General features: G+C 42.8%; 2 protein-coding genes and 1 long non-coding RNA gene across 6 annotated transcripts; 1 reads left to right on the forward strand and 2 right to left on the reverse strand.

Moving 5' to 3' along the window:
• Nucleotides 1-2950: 2950 nt before the first annotated feature.
• Nucleotides 2951-3997, reverse strand: LOC123164706 (protein STRICTOSIDINE SYNTHASE-LIKE 10-like). The gene has a single exon (XM_044582257.1). It carries the CDS (start codon nucleotides 3995-3997, stop codon nucleotides 2951-2953), a length of 1047 nt encoding a protein of 348 aa, XP_044438192.1.
• Nucleotides 3998-4989: 992 nt separating this feature from the next.
• Nucleotides 4990-11340, forward strand: LOC123166738 (uncharacterized). Of its 4 annotated transcripts, XM_044584538.1 has the most exons (8): nucleotides 5066-5201; nucleotides 5752-5857; nucleotides 9487-9559; nucleotides 9655-9731; nucleotides 9841-9910; nucleotides 10230-10387; nucleotides 10462-10534; nucleotides 11025-11340. In XM_044584538.1, exons 3-8 carry the CDS (start codon nucleotides 9538-9540, stop codon nucleotides 11210-11212), a joined length of 588 nt encoding a protein of 195 aa, XP_044440473.1. In that variant the 5' UTR covers nucleotides 5066-5201; nucleotides 5752-5857; nucleotides 9487-9537; the 3' UTR covers nucleotides 11213-11340. The 4 variants fall into 4 exon arrangements, with proteins under 4 accessions (XP_044440471.1, XP_044440473.1, XP_044440472.1 ...); XM_044584536.1 differs by lacking the exon at nucleotides 5752-5857 and having other exon boundaries at nucleotides 4990-5201; XM_044584537.1 differs by lacking the exons at nucleotides 5066-5201; nucleotides 5752-5857 and adding an exon at nucleotides 8720-8981.
• LOC123166740 (uncharacterized) lies at nucleotides 5209-7721 on the reverse strand. Its single transcript, XR_006483690.1, has 4 exons — nucleotides 7348-7721; nucleotides 7015-7131; nucleotides 6137-6376; nucleotides 5209-6049 (listed from the first exon to the last, which is right to left on the reverse strand). It is a non-coding gene; the product is annotated as an uncharacterized lncRNA (long non-coding RNA).
• Nucleotides 11341-15634: the final 4294 nt, after the last annotated feature.

Raw genomic sequence — 15634 nt, forward strand, 5'->3', positions numbered from 1 at the left:
GGCCACACAATTTTTAATACCCCTCGTCGTAAAATCCATCTTAGGAAAAAAATTGCATGTTCCTAGTGCCAACAAAAATCTTCTTTCCGTTCATAGAATTGCCATTGACAATCATGTGTTCCTTGAATTTCATCCCTTTTTCTTTTTGATCAAGGATTAGGCAACGAAGAGGGTACTCTATCGAGGTAGATGTGTTCGAGGGCTTTATCCGTTGATTCCATTCTCTATCCCTTTTTCTTTTTGATCAAGGATTCAAACTTTCGTCAACACGGTGGCACGATCGATTAGGACATGCTTCTTTTTCTTTAGTTGAAAAATTGCTTAGGAAAAATAAGCTCCTGCATGTTGGTGAGCGCAATATTGAAACTATTTGTGATTCTTGTCAGCGAGCTAAAAGTCATCAATTACCGTATCCCATATCTACTAGTGTCTCTACCAAACCGTTGCAATTAATCTTTTCTTATGTTTGGGGTCCTGCCCCTAGCTCCATTCGTAGACATACCTACTATGTCAGCTTTATTGATGACTACAGCAAATTTTCGTGGATTTATCTTCTTAAGAAAAGATCCGACGTTTTTCAAGTGTTTCAAAACTTTCAAGCACTTGTTGAACGCAAGTTTGACAGTAAAATTATTGATGTACAATCTGATTGGGGAGGGGAGTACAAAAAGTTGAACTCCTTCTTTCAAACACTTTGTATATCTCACCATGTGTCATGTCCTCATGCTCACCAGCAAAACGGTTCAGCAGAACGCAAGCATAGGCGCATAGTTGAGGTTGGCCTTGCACTCCTAGCACATGCCTCCATGCCACTCAAATTCTGGGATGAGGCGTCACTGTCGTTCGTATTGTAATTATGCTTCCGAGTCGTGCTATCAACAATGAAACTCCACTCGAACGCCTCCTTCACACCAAACCAGACTACACCACCATACATGTGTTTGGATGTGCTTGTTGGCCCAACCTCCGTCCCTACAATCATCGTAAGCTCATGTTTCATTCTAAGCAATGTGCTTTTCTTGGGTATAGTGCTCAACATAAAGGTGTTAAATGTCTTGACATCTCCACCGGACGTGTCTATATCTCTCGTGACGTTGTCTTTGATGAGACAAAGTTCCCCTTTGCTGATCGTCATCCCAACGCCGGTGCCTTACTTCAGAAAGAAATCCTTATCTTACCACCTCATCTCCTCGGTCATGATCATGAGGGCATTAATAATTGTGATGATCATATGTTGACTAACCCGCTTACCAGCGTGCACGAGCCTTCTGATGATGCAGGGAAAGATTATGGTGAAAACAGCAGTCAAAACGATGAAGAAAACAGCTCCCATGAGCCATATCTTATGTGCTGGACCCTGGGGAGCATATCCCCCTCGGGATCCAACCTGCAGCAGCGCAGGCAATTAGCACCGGGATCTGTGCCGCAACCAGCCACCAGCGCTGCGCCAGCCGAACCAGAGGAGACAGGCACGGTCGATCACGTGGGCGCAAACGACCCAGCGGCCCAGGTGCAGCCCCGGCCGACTAGGAGCAGTGCGTCTGGCCCGCGCCCGTCAGCAATTGACACGCGGCAGTCTGACACTGGCCTGGACTGCACGCGGCAGTCTGACACTTGGAGGTTTTGCAGTTTTCTTTGGACCCAATCTTATATCATGGTGTGCCAGAAAACGGGCTACTGTTTTCAGGTCAAGTACTGAAGCAGAATACAAGGCATTGGCAAATGCAACGGCAGAAGTCATGTGGGTGCAATCTATTCTGAAGGACCTAGGTGTGAAGAGCACAAAAGCTCCATGCTTATGGTGTGATAATCTAGGTGCTACATACTTGTCTGCAAACCCAATTTTTCATGCCAGAACGAAACATATTGAGATAGACTTCCACTTTGTCAGAGAAACGGTGGCCAGCAAACTCCTAGATTTTCGGTTCATCCATTCAGGACATCAAGTTGCAGAAGGTTTTACAAAAGCATTGCTTACAAAAGGTTTTGAAAATTTCAAGCATAATCTCAATCTCATGAAGTTGTGATTAAGGGAGGGTGTCAAACATACATGCGTGTATATATGGGCGTACGTGACAGGAAGATCCTGCAGGTCGTTTAGGAGATAGTCTAGGCATATCTTTTTTTTCGACCTATCTTATCCCTTATGCTGTTGTAACTAGATTGATCTCCTCCTCTTTTCTTCTCCCGCAAGTTGTACTCCCGATTCTCTCTCTAACTGTATGTATGCGCTATCAGGGATCTGCGCCCCTGCTATATAACACGCAACACGTCCCCTCGTACCGAGGTAAGACGTTTCCCGCATCGCACACGGTCCATGTAGGCGCTTGTGCATTTTGTATATGGCGTTTTTTTGTATGTGCATCAGGGTAAAGATTGGATTATTCAACGGACATTTGGTGCCATGATGTGACGATTCGTTGTAGTGCAGTGGATGGAAGAACTGTGTTGTTTTTGTGCAACATATGTTTTGCCTCGCGTTCTCTGTGAACCGACTTTTCTTGTTCTGGACGAAATTGCGAACAAATATGTTGATGCATTTGTAGATTTTTGCTGGCAGCCACTAATCTGATTTTCAGTTCACCGCAGTTGATTTCTCTTAATAGATTGTAATTCCTTTTGTAAGATTGGATTGCTTTGGTTTTTGTGAGTATTTACTTGTACTCCTCTCTGGACCGTCTTAGTGTTTGCGAACAATTTATTTCACAACAATGCTAGTGCCTTTTGTGTCTTTGGCTCTTTGCAACTCACAACTGTACTTTCATATAATGCTTAATAAAAGATAGTTTGATACATTATAGTGAAAAATACATGATCAGTGTCCAACAATAGAAACCTCCACTTAAAAAAAGACTTTACAATGAGAACACAATAACATAATGAAAGTAAAAAAGAGTGCAAGTCCTATGAAAACCTTAATTTACACATCCTTAATTGAATTGATCTATTTCTATTTGCGTTTGACGACTGCCATGTAAGTAAGCTCGACGGATCCCATGAACAATTTGCCACCTTTCCTCTCCACGACCTCTGTCGGCCTCACGCTCTTGGGTCCTCTCATCTCCTCGATTATATTTCCCTCGGCATCAATCCTCAGGGCGAGTAAGTGGCTATCGACGCCAAAGGGAAGCTCAGCCTTCTCACGGTGTAGCGCGACCCAATATCCTCCTTTCTTGTCGGGCCTCACATTATCGGGATAGCCCGGAAGGTCTGCGAATAGCTCCATCGTTCCGGCCTTTGAGCCCTTGATCCAGTACCTTAATAGCTTACATGGCCCGGTGGATGAGATGATGAGATGTGTTCGATCAGCGCTGATGGCAAAACCATTGGGGTAAGTGATGTCGGCCTGGAGCACGACGGCCTTTCCTGTCCGCGGGTCGTACCTAACAAGGCGGCCCGTCGAGTCTCCGGTTCTTGTGACCATCTCATGCTGAGACCTATTGTAGTTCCTGGAGCTGTCCGTGAAGTAGACCTCGCCAGTGACCTGGTCGATGTCCACCCCGTTGGTGAAACGGAGAGGCACGCCATCAACCTCCGTGACAAGCACAGTCGCCTCCCCGCCGCCCGGCGCGACCCGCATGAGCCCCTTGTAGGCGTCGGCCACGTAGAGGTACCCGGACTTGAGGTGGAACCGCAGACCGAGCGGCCGGCCGCAGTGGCCCTCGGTGGCCGTCTCCGGGCGAAGGAGAGACGCCGTGCACGCCTCGCTGCTGTAGTCGGGGCCGTAGGTGTACGTCGTCCAGCCGAGCGCGTCGCCGTTCCACTTCAGCACGCGGCCGTCGGACACGCCGCTGTACGGGCCGTTGCCTTTGGCGTCGAAGGCGACGCTCTCAGGGCCGCGCAGCAGTCCGTGTCGCAGCGGCAGGTGGCGCGTCCGCGTGGCGTCGATGCTGGGGACGGCGGCGGCGGCGGCGGCGGCGGTGATAGGCAAGAAGAGCACGAGCAGTACGGCTAGCGTGATCGTCGCCGCGGCGAGATCCCTCCTGCCGCTCGCCATCTTGACTTGCTTCGCTAGCTATCCCGTGTTTCGCTGGCTTTTTTCTGATCGATTGGTGTTGGTGTTGCCTCGATGGATTGATTGATGCCCTGGTTCGTTTGGTGCCTCTTTTCTTACTAGATGATTTCCCCGCGCGTTGCTGCGGGACCTTTTAGTCTCTGGCATGATAATGCATAAACCGAATAACTTTGCTCTCACAGTTCATACACGATCTTGAGATGAGAAATTGCAATGGACACTACCTGGAGTACAATTGTAAAGATTGCAAAATGTGAATGATAAGATCATTTTTTTATTAAATAGAGTGATATGACATAAGTAATCTCACATGACTTCCATAAATATTAATGTGTGAAGACACTATAAAGAACAAAGTTTTTGAAATAAAGACCCTATGAAAGGTTATGTACAAATTTCCTTTTTGACATACTTACTGTGCATTATGTACAAATTTCCATAGTTTCATTTTCTTTTGTCACAAAGCATTGTCCTGAAAAGATGCATGATCTAAAAGATCTTATATTTTCTTTATAGAGTATATAGATAAGCTCAAAGATCCATATTATTGCGTTGCAACAGAATTTGCTTGCAAGAGAGTTAAATTATGGATGGAAAATTATAATCTACAATAAGAGAGTGAAAAAAGCTGATTTTTGTGACTAAGGGTCCCAAACGTGTTGAATTTGTTTTGTTCAGACCTTGAACAATAGGCATATTCTAAAAAAATCATTTCATCAAATGAAAACTGAAGAAAAATAGCTTGGAGTCCAGCAATCAGCTGATACTCCACAAGTCCACATAAATAACATGATTTGAACTGACGTGAGTTGTGGTGCTTGATTTCCCATCTCAGGGCCGGGCACATAGTTGTACAAACTGTGCAGCCCGCACAGGGCCCATAGAGTTTGGGGGCCCCAAAAAAATTTATAGGCCTATGTATTTATTTTCCCTGGCATGGGCATTGGGCCGCTCGGCGCTGGCGCGTCAAGCCTCGACCGTCTCCCGTCCCAGGCCGCCTGCTCGATCGGTTATGCCTTCGATGCTTCCGATCGCAGGACGCAGGTTCTGACTCGATGGGATGGGAAAGGAAACCGAACGGCGAACCAGGAGGCAGGGATCGATCGCATCCAGAGGAAAGCGAACAGCACGGGATCTTGGTTTGCATCTAGATCCGGCGACGCCGCGACGGGAGACACGGCAACAGGTACAGGAATTACAGCCCTCATTGGTTCGCATCCATGATCCATCGATTATTCCTCTCGTAGTCTCCTGATCTCGGGTTCTCGGAGAGGAATTTTCGATCATATACTTGTTGCCTGTCTTTTGACGCCTCTTCTACATGTATTGACTATTGAGAAAGTATCTAGTGTTATCTGCTAGCTAGCTATTGTGATCCTATCATTCTAGTTACTGTGATTCGATGATATACCTATTGTGATTCTAGCTATCTACTACTCCCTCCATTCGGAATTACTTGTCTCGGAAATGGATGTATCTAGAACTAAAATACGTCTAGATACATCCATTTCCGCGACAAGTAATTCCGAACGGAGGGAGTAGCTAGCTATTGTGTTATCAATACGGTATATACCTTGTTATTGTGATTCGGGTTCTCGGGGAGCAAAATTGTTTCTTATACACTGTATATACGTTGGATGGCCCTCATTGTACTCCTAATTCTACTCCTATAAATTGTTTCTTATATACTGTATGTACTCCTAATTCTATTCCTATTTCCAAATTACTTTTGGCAGGGATCATTAGAGAGACAGGAAACATGACTAGTTGAGTTAGACGGTTCGTCTAATTGCCAAATATTGACACATAATCTCCAATTGATATCTGTTGCTGTATGAATAGGTATGCTTTTTTGTATAACCAATTGTTATGTAAGACATTATATCATAATTGCTCGTTAGTTCATTTTAGTGAGATAGGGCCCCACATTTTAGTTTCGCACAGGGTCCCCAATTTTGCCGGCCCGGCCCTGTCCCATCTATCCTGACCACTATCTTTATGATCCGTCATTGGTATACCAGGGGAAGGAAATCCCTACAATATAGTAAAGTAACACAATTATAACTGAGTAGCAATGAGCCATATCTATCTATGTGTGGGTGTAGCAGCAAAAGTGTTCACCTGAAACAAATATGGTGTCATTGGAAAGCTCGTTAATAATGCATCTTGAGATAGTACCGTCGTCGAAGCAATGTGTTAATCCCGATGGTGAATCTCTGGTGCTAGATCTTCTTCGTATAAATGTTGAAAATAGACCGTCTCGAAGACATAGACCGGATGAGATGGAGCCTATGATGGAAGCGTTCTCATCCAGTATAAAAAATTAGTCGCTCTCTTGAATAAACTTCATGGATACTATTTCTGAAACGGGAAAGCCAAAAAGCCATATAAACATTTACGTATGCCCCATCAGCAAGGTGGAGAAGCGCATAGTCAGCTAATTAAGAAGTATGCAATGATACAATCCCTGTAGACTTAAAAATCAATAAATGTAAATATCTCACACCTAGAAGATAACCACTAAGTCAGTTCAACATAGGCAAATTGCAGTGCAGTTGAGTACAAAACACAAAAAAACACAAGTTAGCAGGGATTAATTTATTTGGATTCATAACCAAGGAAGACATGCAGATCTACGACCTACCAAGGCTAGTGAACGAAGATGACTTCGTATTACTATTCCACACATTCAGCAAACAATCTGGCCAGAGAAAATTCCTATAAAAAGCTTTCCCTGAAGGTGAGCCTTATCTGAAGGTCACTCAATGTGGCATACATGCAGGTATCTCCTATCACCAATTATCAGTCTATTACATTTACACCTACAGAAGGCATAAAATCTTGAATAAACAGTGGCAGTTAATCAATACTACTACAAAACAGCTACATGTAAACAGCTAAGGCAGTCTGGAGTTCTGAACAAAATGCAGTTTTCCTTTCTTAGTCATTTTGCGTGTGTACAAATTCGTGCAAAAAGGAACTGAATGTGATGAACATACCAAAAATTATACCCACAATCGATGCACCATATTATACCCACAATCGATGCACCATCTGACCCCAAGCACCAACATCACAAAGTGCAGTTGACAAATTTAACTCTGGCCCTGTTTTCCCTATGCAATCAGATAAAAGGGAAGAAACACATGTCAACAAAAAAGAGCGTTTAACATGATAATAATAAGACCTTTAGACACGATTTTTGGGTTAAGGAGAGGAATTTGAGAAAAGATAGGATGCAATTTTATAGGAGGATTTTATTACAGAAAACATTAATAATGCACCAGTTACCAAATTTTGCCCTCACGGGCAATGGAGAAGAAAATACAAACCTTCCTTCTTGTTCTTGTAGAACTCTTCCTTTTACAGTATTGGCACGCAGATTCTTGCGTCCCTCACTGGCAGCAGCAGTACCTGGCCATCACACGCAGACGAGAGAAGGAAATATACAAATCAGTAAACAGATAGATAACAGAACACCAATTTTTGGGGACTCGGGAATCCATCTGGGAGCGGGATGGATAACAGCAGCAGCGGATTTCGGAGGGCGGGGCCAAGAACGGATTTGTGGCGTGGGCGTGCACCGTACGGTGGTGGAGCACCGCGCGGTGGTGCTCGGCTGGTGCTTGACGGCGTCGCGTCGCCCGGTCTGCTGCTAGAGACGTGGAAGAGTAAGAGATGCGAAGAGATTGACTGATGGGCTTCTGATGGGCCTCTCTTTATCAATTATTACACCGACTCGTCGTCTACCACAGAGGGCTCTCTGGTTACCAGCGACTCGCACGATTTTTTTTTTAAGAATTGCTGACGTGGTAAGCTGCACAATGATAAATAAAAGTAATTGCTGAGGTGGCAAAGCTGCTGAGGTGGATAGGCTGCATGTTAAGAGAAATAGGATAGTGGAGATGAACTATTTTTAGTTATTATAGATAGCGTAGCGATGGAGTGTCCGAGTGCCTGCATTAGTCGGCCTGCTTTCTCCGTGTCAACGACACAACTGACGACTTGAGCCCGAGTCCATATTCTTGTCGTCCAGCAATTCCGATTTCTTTTTTGACCAATTTGAATTGTATTCCCTTTTTCTTTTATACTCCATTCGAGTCCGTATTGAAATACATGTAGTCCGTATAAATCTTTTTAAAGATTTCAATACGGAATATAAGTCCTTTTCGGTTACTCATGTTAATTGGGATGCTAATGTCCCGGCTCATCAGTGACAAGTTTTCAACGTGGACAAGCATGTATCTCCCTCGCAAAAAAGAAAAAGAAAAAAAGCATGTCTCTGCAGGAGATTGGATAGGGCCCACCAGAGGAGGCGACCAATCAAATTGATAAATACTAGGACTAGGAAAAAATGTCAAGATATAGAAGGCAAGTTTTGCAAACCAAAGAGAAAGTTTTGTTCAGTCAATTTATTAGGCATGTTTGAGTCAGCTAGCTATACTAGTATCAAACACAATATTGACGAATGCAAGGGCACCCTCTCACTATGTCCACGTTGGCAGAGGCGCATTTTGTGGTGAAGCGAATGGCGAGAGAGGTACATTGTGTGTGTAGTGAACATTGTGTCTTTGTGTGTGTGTGTGTGTGTGTGTGTGTGTGTGTGTGTGTGTGTGTGTGAGAGAGAGAGAGAGAGCACGTGTTTTGTCCTTCCCAATTGGCTAGTCCCTCGTCTTCTCCTCACACACGTAACCTCGTCTCTTTCCGCACCCCAGCACAACCGATCTCAGCGTTGGCAGATCTGGTGAGCGTCGGGAGGAGAAGAACGAGTCTGCGAGGCGACGACTGTGGGGGAATCGACCAGATCCGCCGCGTGCCCGTCTGGAGGACGGGAACACGGTGACGGGGGCTGGTTCGGCGCGCACCTCCGCCACCGAGCCTTGCATCGCCAGCCACCATCCCCTCCTCTCACGCGCCGCCACTGTCAAGATAAATCGGTGCGCCCCTCCTCACCGCCAGGCCGCAGGTCAGGTTCTTCCGCAGAAACCCCCTCCGTGCGCTCCCTCTTTCTAGCCCGCGCCGCCTCTCCGACTCCTTCCTCCTTCCTCGCCACCGCTCCCTCTCTTCACCTGCAGCTCTGGCTTCTCACCATAGCCGCTGCCCCTTCCCCCCTCCCGTGTCGATCTTGGCCGTACCCATCGCCGGGAAGAGCGAGGGTTGTCGCTCCTGCAACTGCTCAACCCGGAGAAGCTTGCCGTCGTAATCGACAGACCGTCTTCCTCGCATCTTCCAGGCTATTCTTGTATAGCCGGAAATTGCTCTGGCCCAACGATCCCCTCCCCATGCTATTTTTTGAAATCTTATTGGCTGATGATGTTCGTATTAAGAGAGGAGACACACCGCTCAATCAATCAAAAGAAATATTCACCCTTTCCATAAATCAGTTTCAGATGCGTAGGTGGTGTTTAGGCCAAGGTTTTCATGTGATCCATTCACTCTGCTTTGACTTGAAGAACTAATTTTTGTATCAGGAGACGCGTGCTGATCCTTTAGTGAAGAACTGTGCTTTGGAATGCCAAGATATGGAAATGTCTGAAGAGTCAGGTTCAGATAAAGCTACCCAAGCCTGCTTATTTTTCATATATGGTAACTGGTCTTCCCAAGTTTTTACTCTATGTGTTCCAAAATTTTCTTTGAAGGTGCCACGAGTAAGTACAACGATGATGGCCAGATAGATGATTTTCTGCAATCAATTCAGAAAATACGGGATGAAATTGTATGTTATATGTCTTTTCTCTTATTTCAGAAAAAATTATGCTTGTTTCCTACAACTTTCTTCTAGTTGAGAATCTGATGTGAACTCTCCTATTCTCTCTTCATTTCAGCTTCGCAAGGAAAGCATACTTCAAGAACGAAGTGCTCAGTGTGATATGGACATCCAGACACTCTTGAGTGGTATTCTACCCATTTCACATTTTAAACATGGTTACATTTACAATCACGTTGTAGAACTGTTACAGTTTTGCCGTCAACACTGTCGGCAAGTATTCCTGGGAGCCATATGTTTTCAAAAGTTATGCGCTAAACTGTGGTGTATCACACTTTTCATTGTGGACAAATCGTCCACCACACTTTGTGATGTACAAATCGTCCGTTGAAACTGTGGCCAATTTTGGCAAGATGTTTTTTGGATTTTTTTAAATGTTTTGGCAAGAAGTTGCTTCTATATTAGTCCTGTATTTCTTGTACTCATCATGTTTTAAAAATTATGCAGAAGGAAAGATGACACCCAAAGTTGTATTAATAATAAGAAAATACAAGGAAACTTGCTCAGATACGACAGAAGTTACCAATTCATCTTGCTCTGGGGATGGTGGCCAATCTATCACTAAGAGGAAGAAATTGAAGAAGGCACTCCTCCGACAATGCAAGGTAAGAAACCTCAAGCTGAACCTATGTATTACAATTTTCAATGCCACTAGTACCCTTGACACTTGTCAATGCAGGAGCTTGATGAGATCTGTCGTGGGGCCCATTGGATACTCCCAAGATACACAGTATTACCTTCAGTATCAGATGGTATGTACAAATGTTTACTTTTATCTCTTAGATATTCTAGATAGGCAAGTATTAGGTCCTTGGACCATGTAGGCATAACAATTAGGAATATCATATGAATGGGTCATGTGCCACGTACTTCCTGATTCTCATTTATCGAATTTAATCCCTATAGGTACTGGTTTGTTTTGTGCATTGAGATGATAACATACATAGTGTGCTGCGCTAACCATGCTTGGACAAAAAGAGTTTTCAAGGTGTCAGATCAATAGTCAGGGCTTGCTGCTCTCTTGATGTCAAAGTAGCAATCCAAATAAGCCACTTGTTTATTTATCACATGTTATGCTCCATTGAAGTGTTAGGTTTGTTTTACATTCGATAAGTTGTTATCTTAGATCAGACTGATTAGGTCCCCAGTTAGCAATAACCAGAATGTATGTTTGATTGACTATCATCTGTGTGTGTGTTGACTTTTGAGCACTTCTTCACCGGTCCTTCTCCTATTTTTCAGGAATGTACCACGCCAGTGTACGTTTGAGATGCCTTGATTTTGAGATGAGCCTCACTGGTGGTCTTCGTGCTACCCCACACGAGGCGAAGTGCTCGGCTGCTGCCAATATGATACTAGAGCTTCACAAGAAAGCGGAAGAGCAAGAACAAGAGGGTATCCGATGCAAAATCACCTTGTTAAACTCCTGAATCTAGGAAACTGCGGGTGGATGGAACCAGTTGCTTGTCATTACAACTTTGAATGAGACTTCTTGAGAAACCTAATTGTGTTGGTACCTTGTTGTTAGCTATTTTACCTTCCGGAGGTTGACTCCTTGTGTTGTTGTTGGTATTATGGCTGTTTATTAAGGTCGTGATAAACTTTAGGCTGCTATTTTCAGAACTCTATGATGCTTCAGTTGCGCTGACTATTTTATTAGAGAAAGAGTTGCTTGTAGTAAAGGGCTCACATTCGTTTGTCAGCCGATGGATTACAAAAATTATATAATTGTGGATAAAGGAGGAAATGACATGATCTGAATAAAACAAACTAAGACCTAAAGATACCGATCAAGCTTAGCATCATACACAAATCCATACAGCTTTGAGTTATTAAGGTGAAAACATCACAATCTGAAAAAAAACAATTAATTGTTCACAAACCCAACTAAGAGACAACAATTACAGTATATTTCTCTTCCTCTCACATTTTTCAGACGCAAGCCCATGAAAGTTATTTAGTACTACCTTCGTTCCTAAATATAAGTCTTTTTAGACATTTCAAATGGACTATAATATACGGATGTATGTAGACATATTTTAGAGTGTAGATTCACTCATTTTGCTCCATATGTAGTCACTTGTTGGAATCTCTAGAAAGACTTATATTTAGGAACGAAGGGAGTACTACTTAGCTTGAGGACGGAGGGAGTATAAAAGGAAACAGTCAACATGTATATTATTAACCAGCGCCAAGCTCATTGTGAATAATACACCGATTCATCCTCTCATGGCGTGGCAAATTGGCAAGTGCACATAATATGAAACTTAAAGAACATGCATATATATTTATACAAAACAAATCGATATTTTTCAAAGCTTTTATATTTAGTCAACAAATTTGTTTATAATATTGATTTGTTCTATATTTAGTCTTGATGAAGCAACTAATTAATTCTCTAAATTCAACGGAAAAGAGGTTAGCTTTCTTTCTTGGTGGAGGATGATGCATGTTTCATCAAAGCTCTAACGCAAATTCCTCAACAAAGAAAACATAAGATAATCAAAATTGCATCCTTACTGCGATGAGCCACAACAGCTAAGTACTTCTGGAAAGCCCTGGTGGAAACTGAGCTGTCCATCTGTAACATCCTTCCTCAATCTGAACGTGTCAAGGTTTAGATTGTTCTTGAAGGCTTGTAGTTATCGAACTTGTAGAGGCTTTGTAAAACCATCATCAACTTGATCTCTTGTCGGAATGAATCTGATTTCTAACAATTTCCTTGCAACTCTTTCTCTAACAAAATGAAAATCAGTTTCTATGTGTTTTGTCCTTGCATGAAACACGGGATTAGCAGAAAGATATGTTGCTCCAAGATTATCACACCAAAGATAGGAGATATGTGGTCTTTCGACGCCCAACTCATCTAATAGGGTTTCTACCCACATTACCTCAGATGTTGCATTTGCAAGAGACTTATATTCCGCTTCAGTGCTAGAATGAGAAACTGTTGCTTGTTTCTTTGCATTCCATGATATGAGGTTAGAACCAAAGAACACAGCAAATCCACCAGTAGATCGCTTTGCTTGTTCTCTTGAAGGAACGGGGAGTTGGCTTGATGTTTTAGCCCTGGGTTTCTTATTCCTTGCATACGGGCTGATTGTAACCAGATGTTAGTTCATTAATAAAGCTCCCAATTCGATGAAAAAAAACATGTAGTCCGTATTGAAATCTTTAAAAAGATTTATATTTAGAAACAGAGGGGTAGTCTTTCTTTTTTTAAATGTTTTTTATTTTTCCTTGTGTTTCACAGATACTTTTTGTACTGTGAACTTATTTTGAAAAATGGTCATGCAACTTTTTGCTAACAAATTACAAAGTTGTTTTGATTGTAAAGAAAAAGGAAGTAAAAATAACAAACTTTATCATCTTTGTTGACAATTTTTTGTACAAGTAAAAAAATGCTAAACCTACCTACGTAACGAGTTACGTAAAACTACATTTCTTTCCTTCATGTTTATTTTGTTTTGATTTGTTCTGCTTTCTTTGTTTTTCTACCAATATTTTCGTTGCTCTTATGGTTTTTATAGTTTTTCTTTTCTTCCTTTATTCTTTGTTTTTTTGTTATTCCACTGCTTTATTGCTTTTCTTTCTTCCTTTCTTCCTTTTTTTTCATTTTCTATTTTTTGTTTATCTTTTTTTGGTTTCTATTGCTTTTCTTTGTTGTCCTCTGTACATTTTTGGTACACATAAGAACACTTTTATGTACATGTTTAATTTTTTAAAATACATGATTAACATTTATTTAAAACTTATGTTGATTTGATGTCTACTCTTTTCCACACACACTGTACTTTTCTTGGCATACATCAGGAACATTTGTTATATACATGTTCAATATTTTGGAAATATATGATTACCATTTTCTAAAATATATTCGAGGTAGTGCGTTAAACCAACTTGGCTGAGCATGCTCATCTGGCACAAGTCGAGCACAACCTCATTGCGCCACAGCAAGCGTTAGCGGACAAGAATCGGCAACATCAGCAGCTGGCTTGATATGTCAGTCGACACGGGCGTGACATCAACAATAACTTTGTAGTCAGAGGACCTAGTGATCTTCGAGTCCTTCAAACCCCGACTGAAAATGTCTCGGATGCGACGAGATTGCCAGAGCCGGTCCAATAACCTGAAGACGGAGTCATAGCTGAAGGAATTCGACAGGTCTCAAACTACCTGAAGGCCGCAGTCGCGCAGAACACGCTAATTTCTCAGGGGTGCATATCTGGTGATACGGCCTAGCATATGCTCCCCTGCTCCAGAACAGTCTGATGCGTTGGATCTGGACTCTAGGGACAAGATGGAGCACGCCCACCTCCTTATGAAAAATATACAAAAAAGACCCTTGGTTATGCTGCAATTCAGGGACTGGTGCACATCTGTTCGTTCTGTATCTCCTTCAATTCCATTTACTGTAGCCACATCAACCTGTCTAGTTCTTGGTAGTAGGAAATATAGGAATTTTTATATTTATGGGAATATAGCAGCTTGTATTTAGGGGAATATAGGAATTTTTGTAGCGCCACACCATTTTTAACCCAAGTTTTGACATGAGGAACAAGCATCTTACGAGGTGCATTCACAAGCAAGAATGACAGTCTCACAGAAATTTATAGGTCTAATTGTTGATTTTGTCATGTAGATGTGTTTTTGTGCCCGGCACTGGATGGTGTGAGAGGAGAGTAATGACTCATCGAGTCGGAAATCCGTTGGTGCTCCCGGGAGCGCGCGCTCGTGCGTGCGAAAATATTTTTTGAAATGTCAAAAAGTTTCAACAAAAATGTATGTGCTCTTTGTCACATCCAAATACTACATACTAACTAGTTGAATGCCCGTGCGAGCCACGGGCCAACAAATGAATCTATGGCGAGCCCTGGGCTACAGCTCTTGGGTCATCACACTGTCCTTTGGTATGTTGTCACCCTGCTCCGAATCTGCCATATTTTCTCCAAGTCCTGCAAACTACCGTTGCTATTCCCAGCCCCGCTAGAAAATTACACGAGTTTTCTCCAAGTATGCCAGATTGCCAAAGTCATTCCCAATGTCACTAACTTCATATGGTTTGCAACTGCACACCACAACATTCGAGTAATTCAACTGATACCCAATTTTGTTTTCTGCAATGTTATACGTCAGAAATCCCAAAGGAGCCTATTTTTTGGGAAACGTTTGCCTCCGGACGACCGGCCGAGCGCTCGGCCGGTCTCCCCTTGCTCGCTGGCTCTTTTCACGCGGGAACATGCCTCGTATGCTAGGTGGGCCTGAAGCGAGACGTCGCTTTCCTTATCTCTTTCTTATATTATCACGTTTTTTTCCTATGCTTCTTCTTCCTCTCGCCTTGTCGCTTCTTTCTCTCACCTTATGCACAGTGAGCTCGCCAGCGCCCTGTAACGCCCCGAGACCGACGCTTCAGAAGACTTCCAGATGCTCTGAGTTTCGTCGTGTGATTTGTTTTGTTTGTTGCATCTCTTGCATTGCATCATGTCATCATGCAACCCTTTTTAAAAACTCAGATAAATAAATTGTATGGATCTTCGATCCATTTAAATCGAGGGAATTCACATGGTGTTTTCTCTTTATAACATATCCTCCCAATATTATTAGGGAGCTATAACAAAGTATTCCATTCTTTGGGAATCACCATAACACACGTGCAAAATAAATCCTATGCCTTTTCTGCTTTGAGTCGATCTCTCTAACCTTGCCAATAATTCTTTTCCCATTTATCGAGGCTCTTCCTAAATTTCCAACATTTTTGGACTCTTCAATACCTTGAACTTATTCAAACCATTTGAATTTAGATCTTTCAATCATGGCCTTTTCTATTTTCTCAGAATAAGCACATTTTTGTG

The sequence above is a fragment of the Triticum aestivum genome, chromosome 7D, assembly GCF_018294505.1.
Source record: "Triticum aestivum cultivar Chinese Spring chromosome 7D, IWGSC CS RefSeq v2.1, whole genome shotgun sequence".
NCBI lineage: Eukaryota > Viridiplantae > Streptophyta > Magnoliopsida > Poales > Poaceae > Triticum > Triticum aestivum.

Excerpts from the sequence above, each read along its gene's own strand:
- LOC123164706 (XM_044582257.1), bottom strand. The coding sequence starts at position 3,997 with ATGGCGAGCGGCAGGAGGGATCTCGCCGCGGCGACGATCACGCTAGCC.
- LOC123166738 (XM_044584536.1), top strand. The coding sequence starts at position 5,076 with ATGGGAAAGGAAACCGAACGGCGAACCAGGAGGCAGGGATCGATCGCA. Across the intron at positions 5,202-9,486 it reads GACGGGAGACACGGCAACAG|GAGACGCGTGCTGATCCTTT; the intron begins GTACAGGAATTA and ends TTTTTGTATCAG. Across the intron at positions 9,560-9,654 it reads GGAAATGTCTGAAGAGTCAG|GTGCCACGAGTAAGTACAAC; the intron begins GTTCAGATAAAG and ends TTTTCTTTGAAG.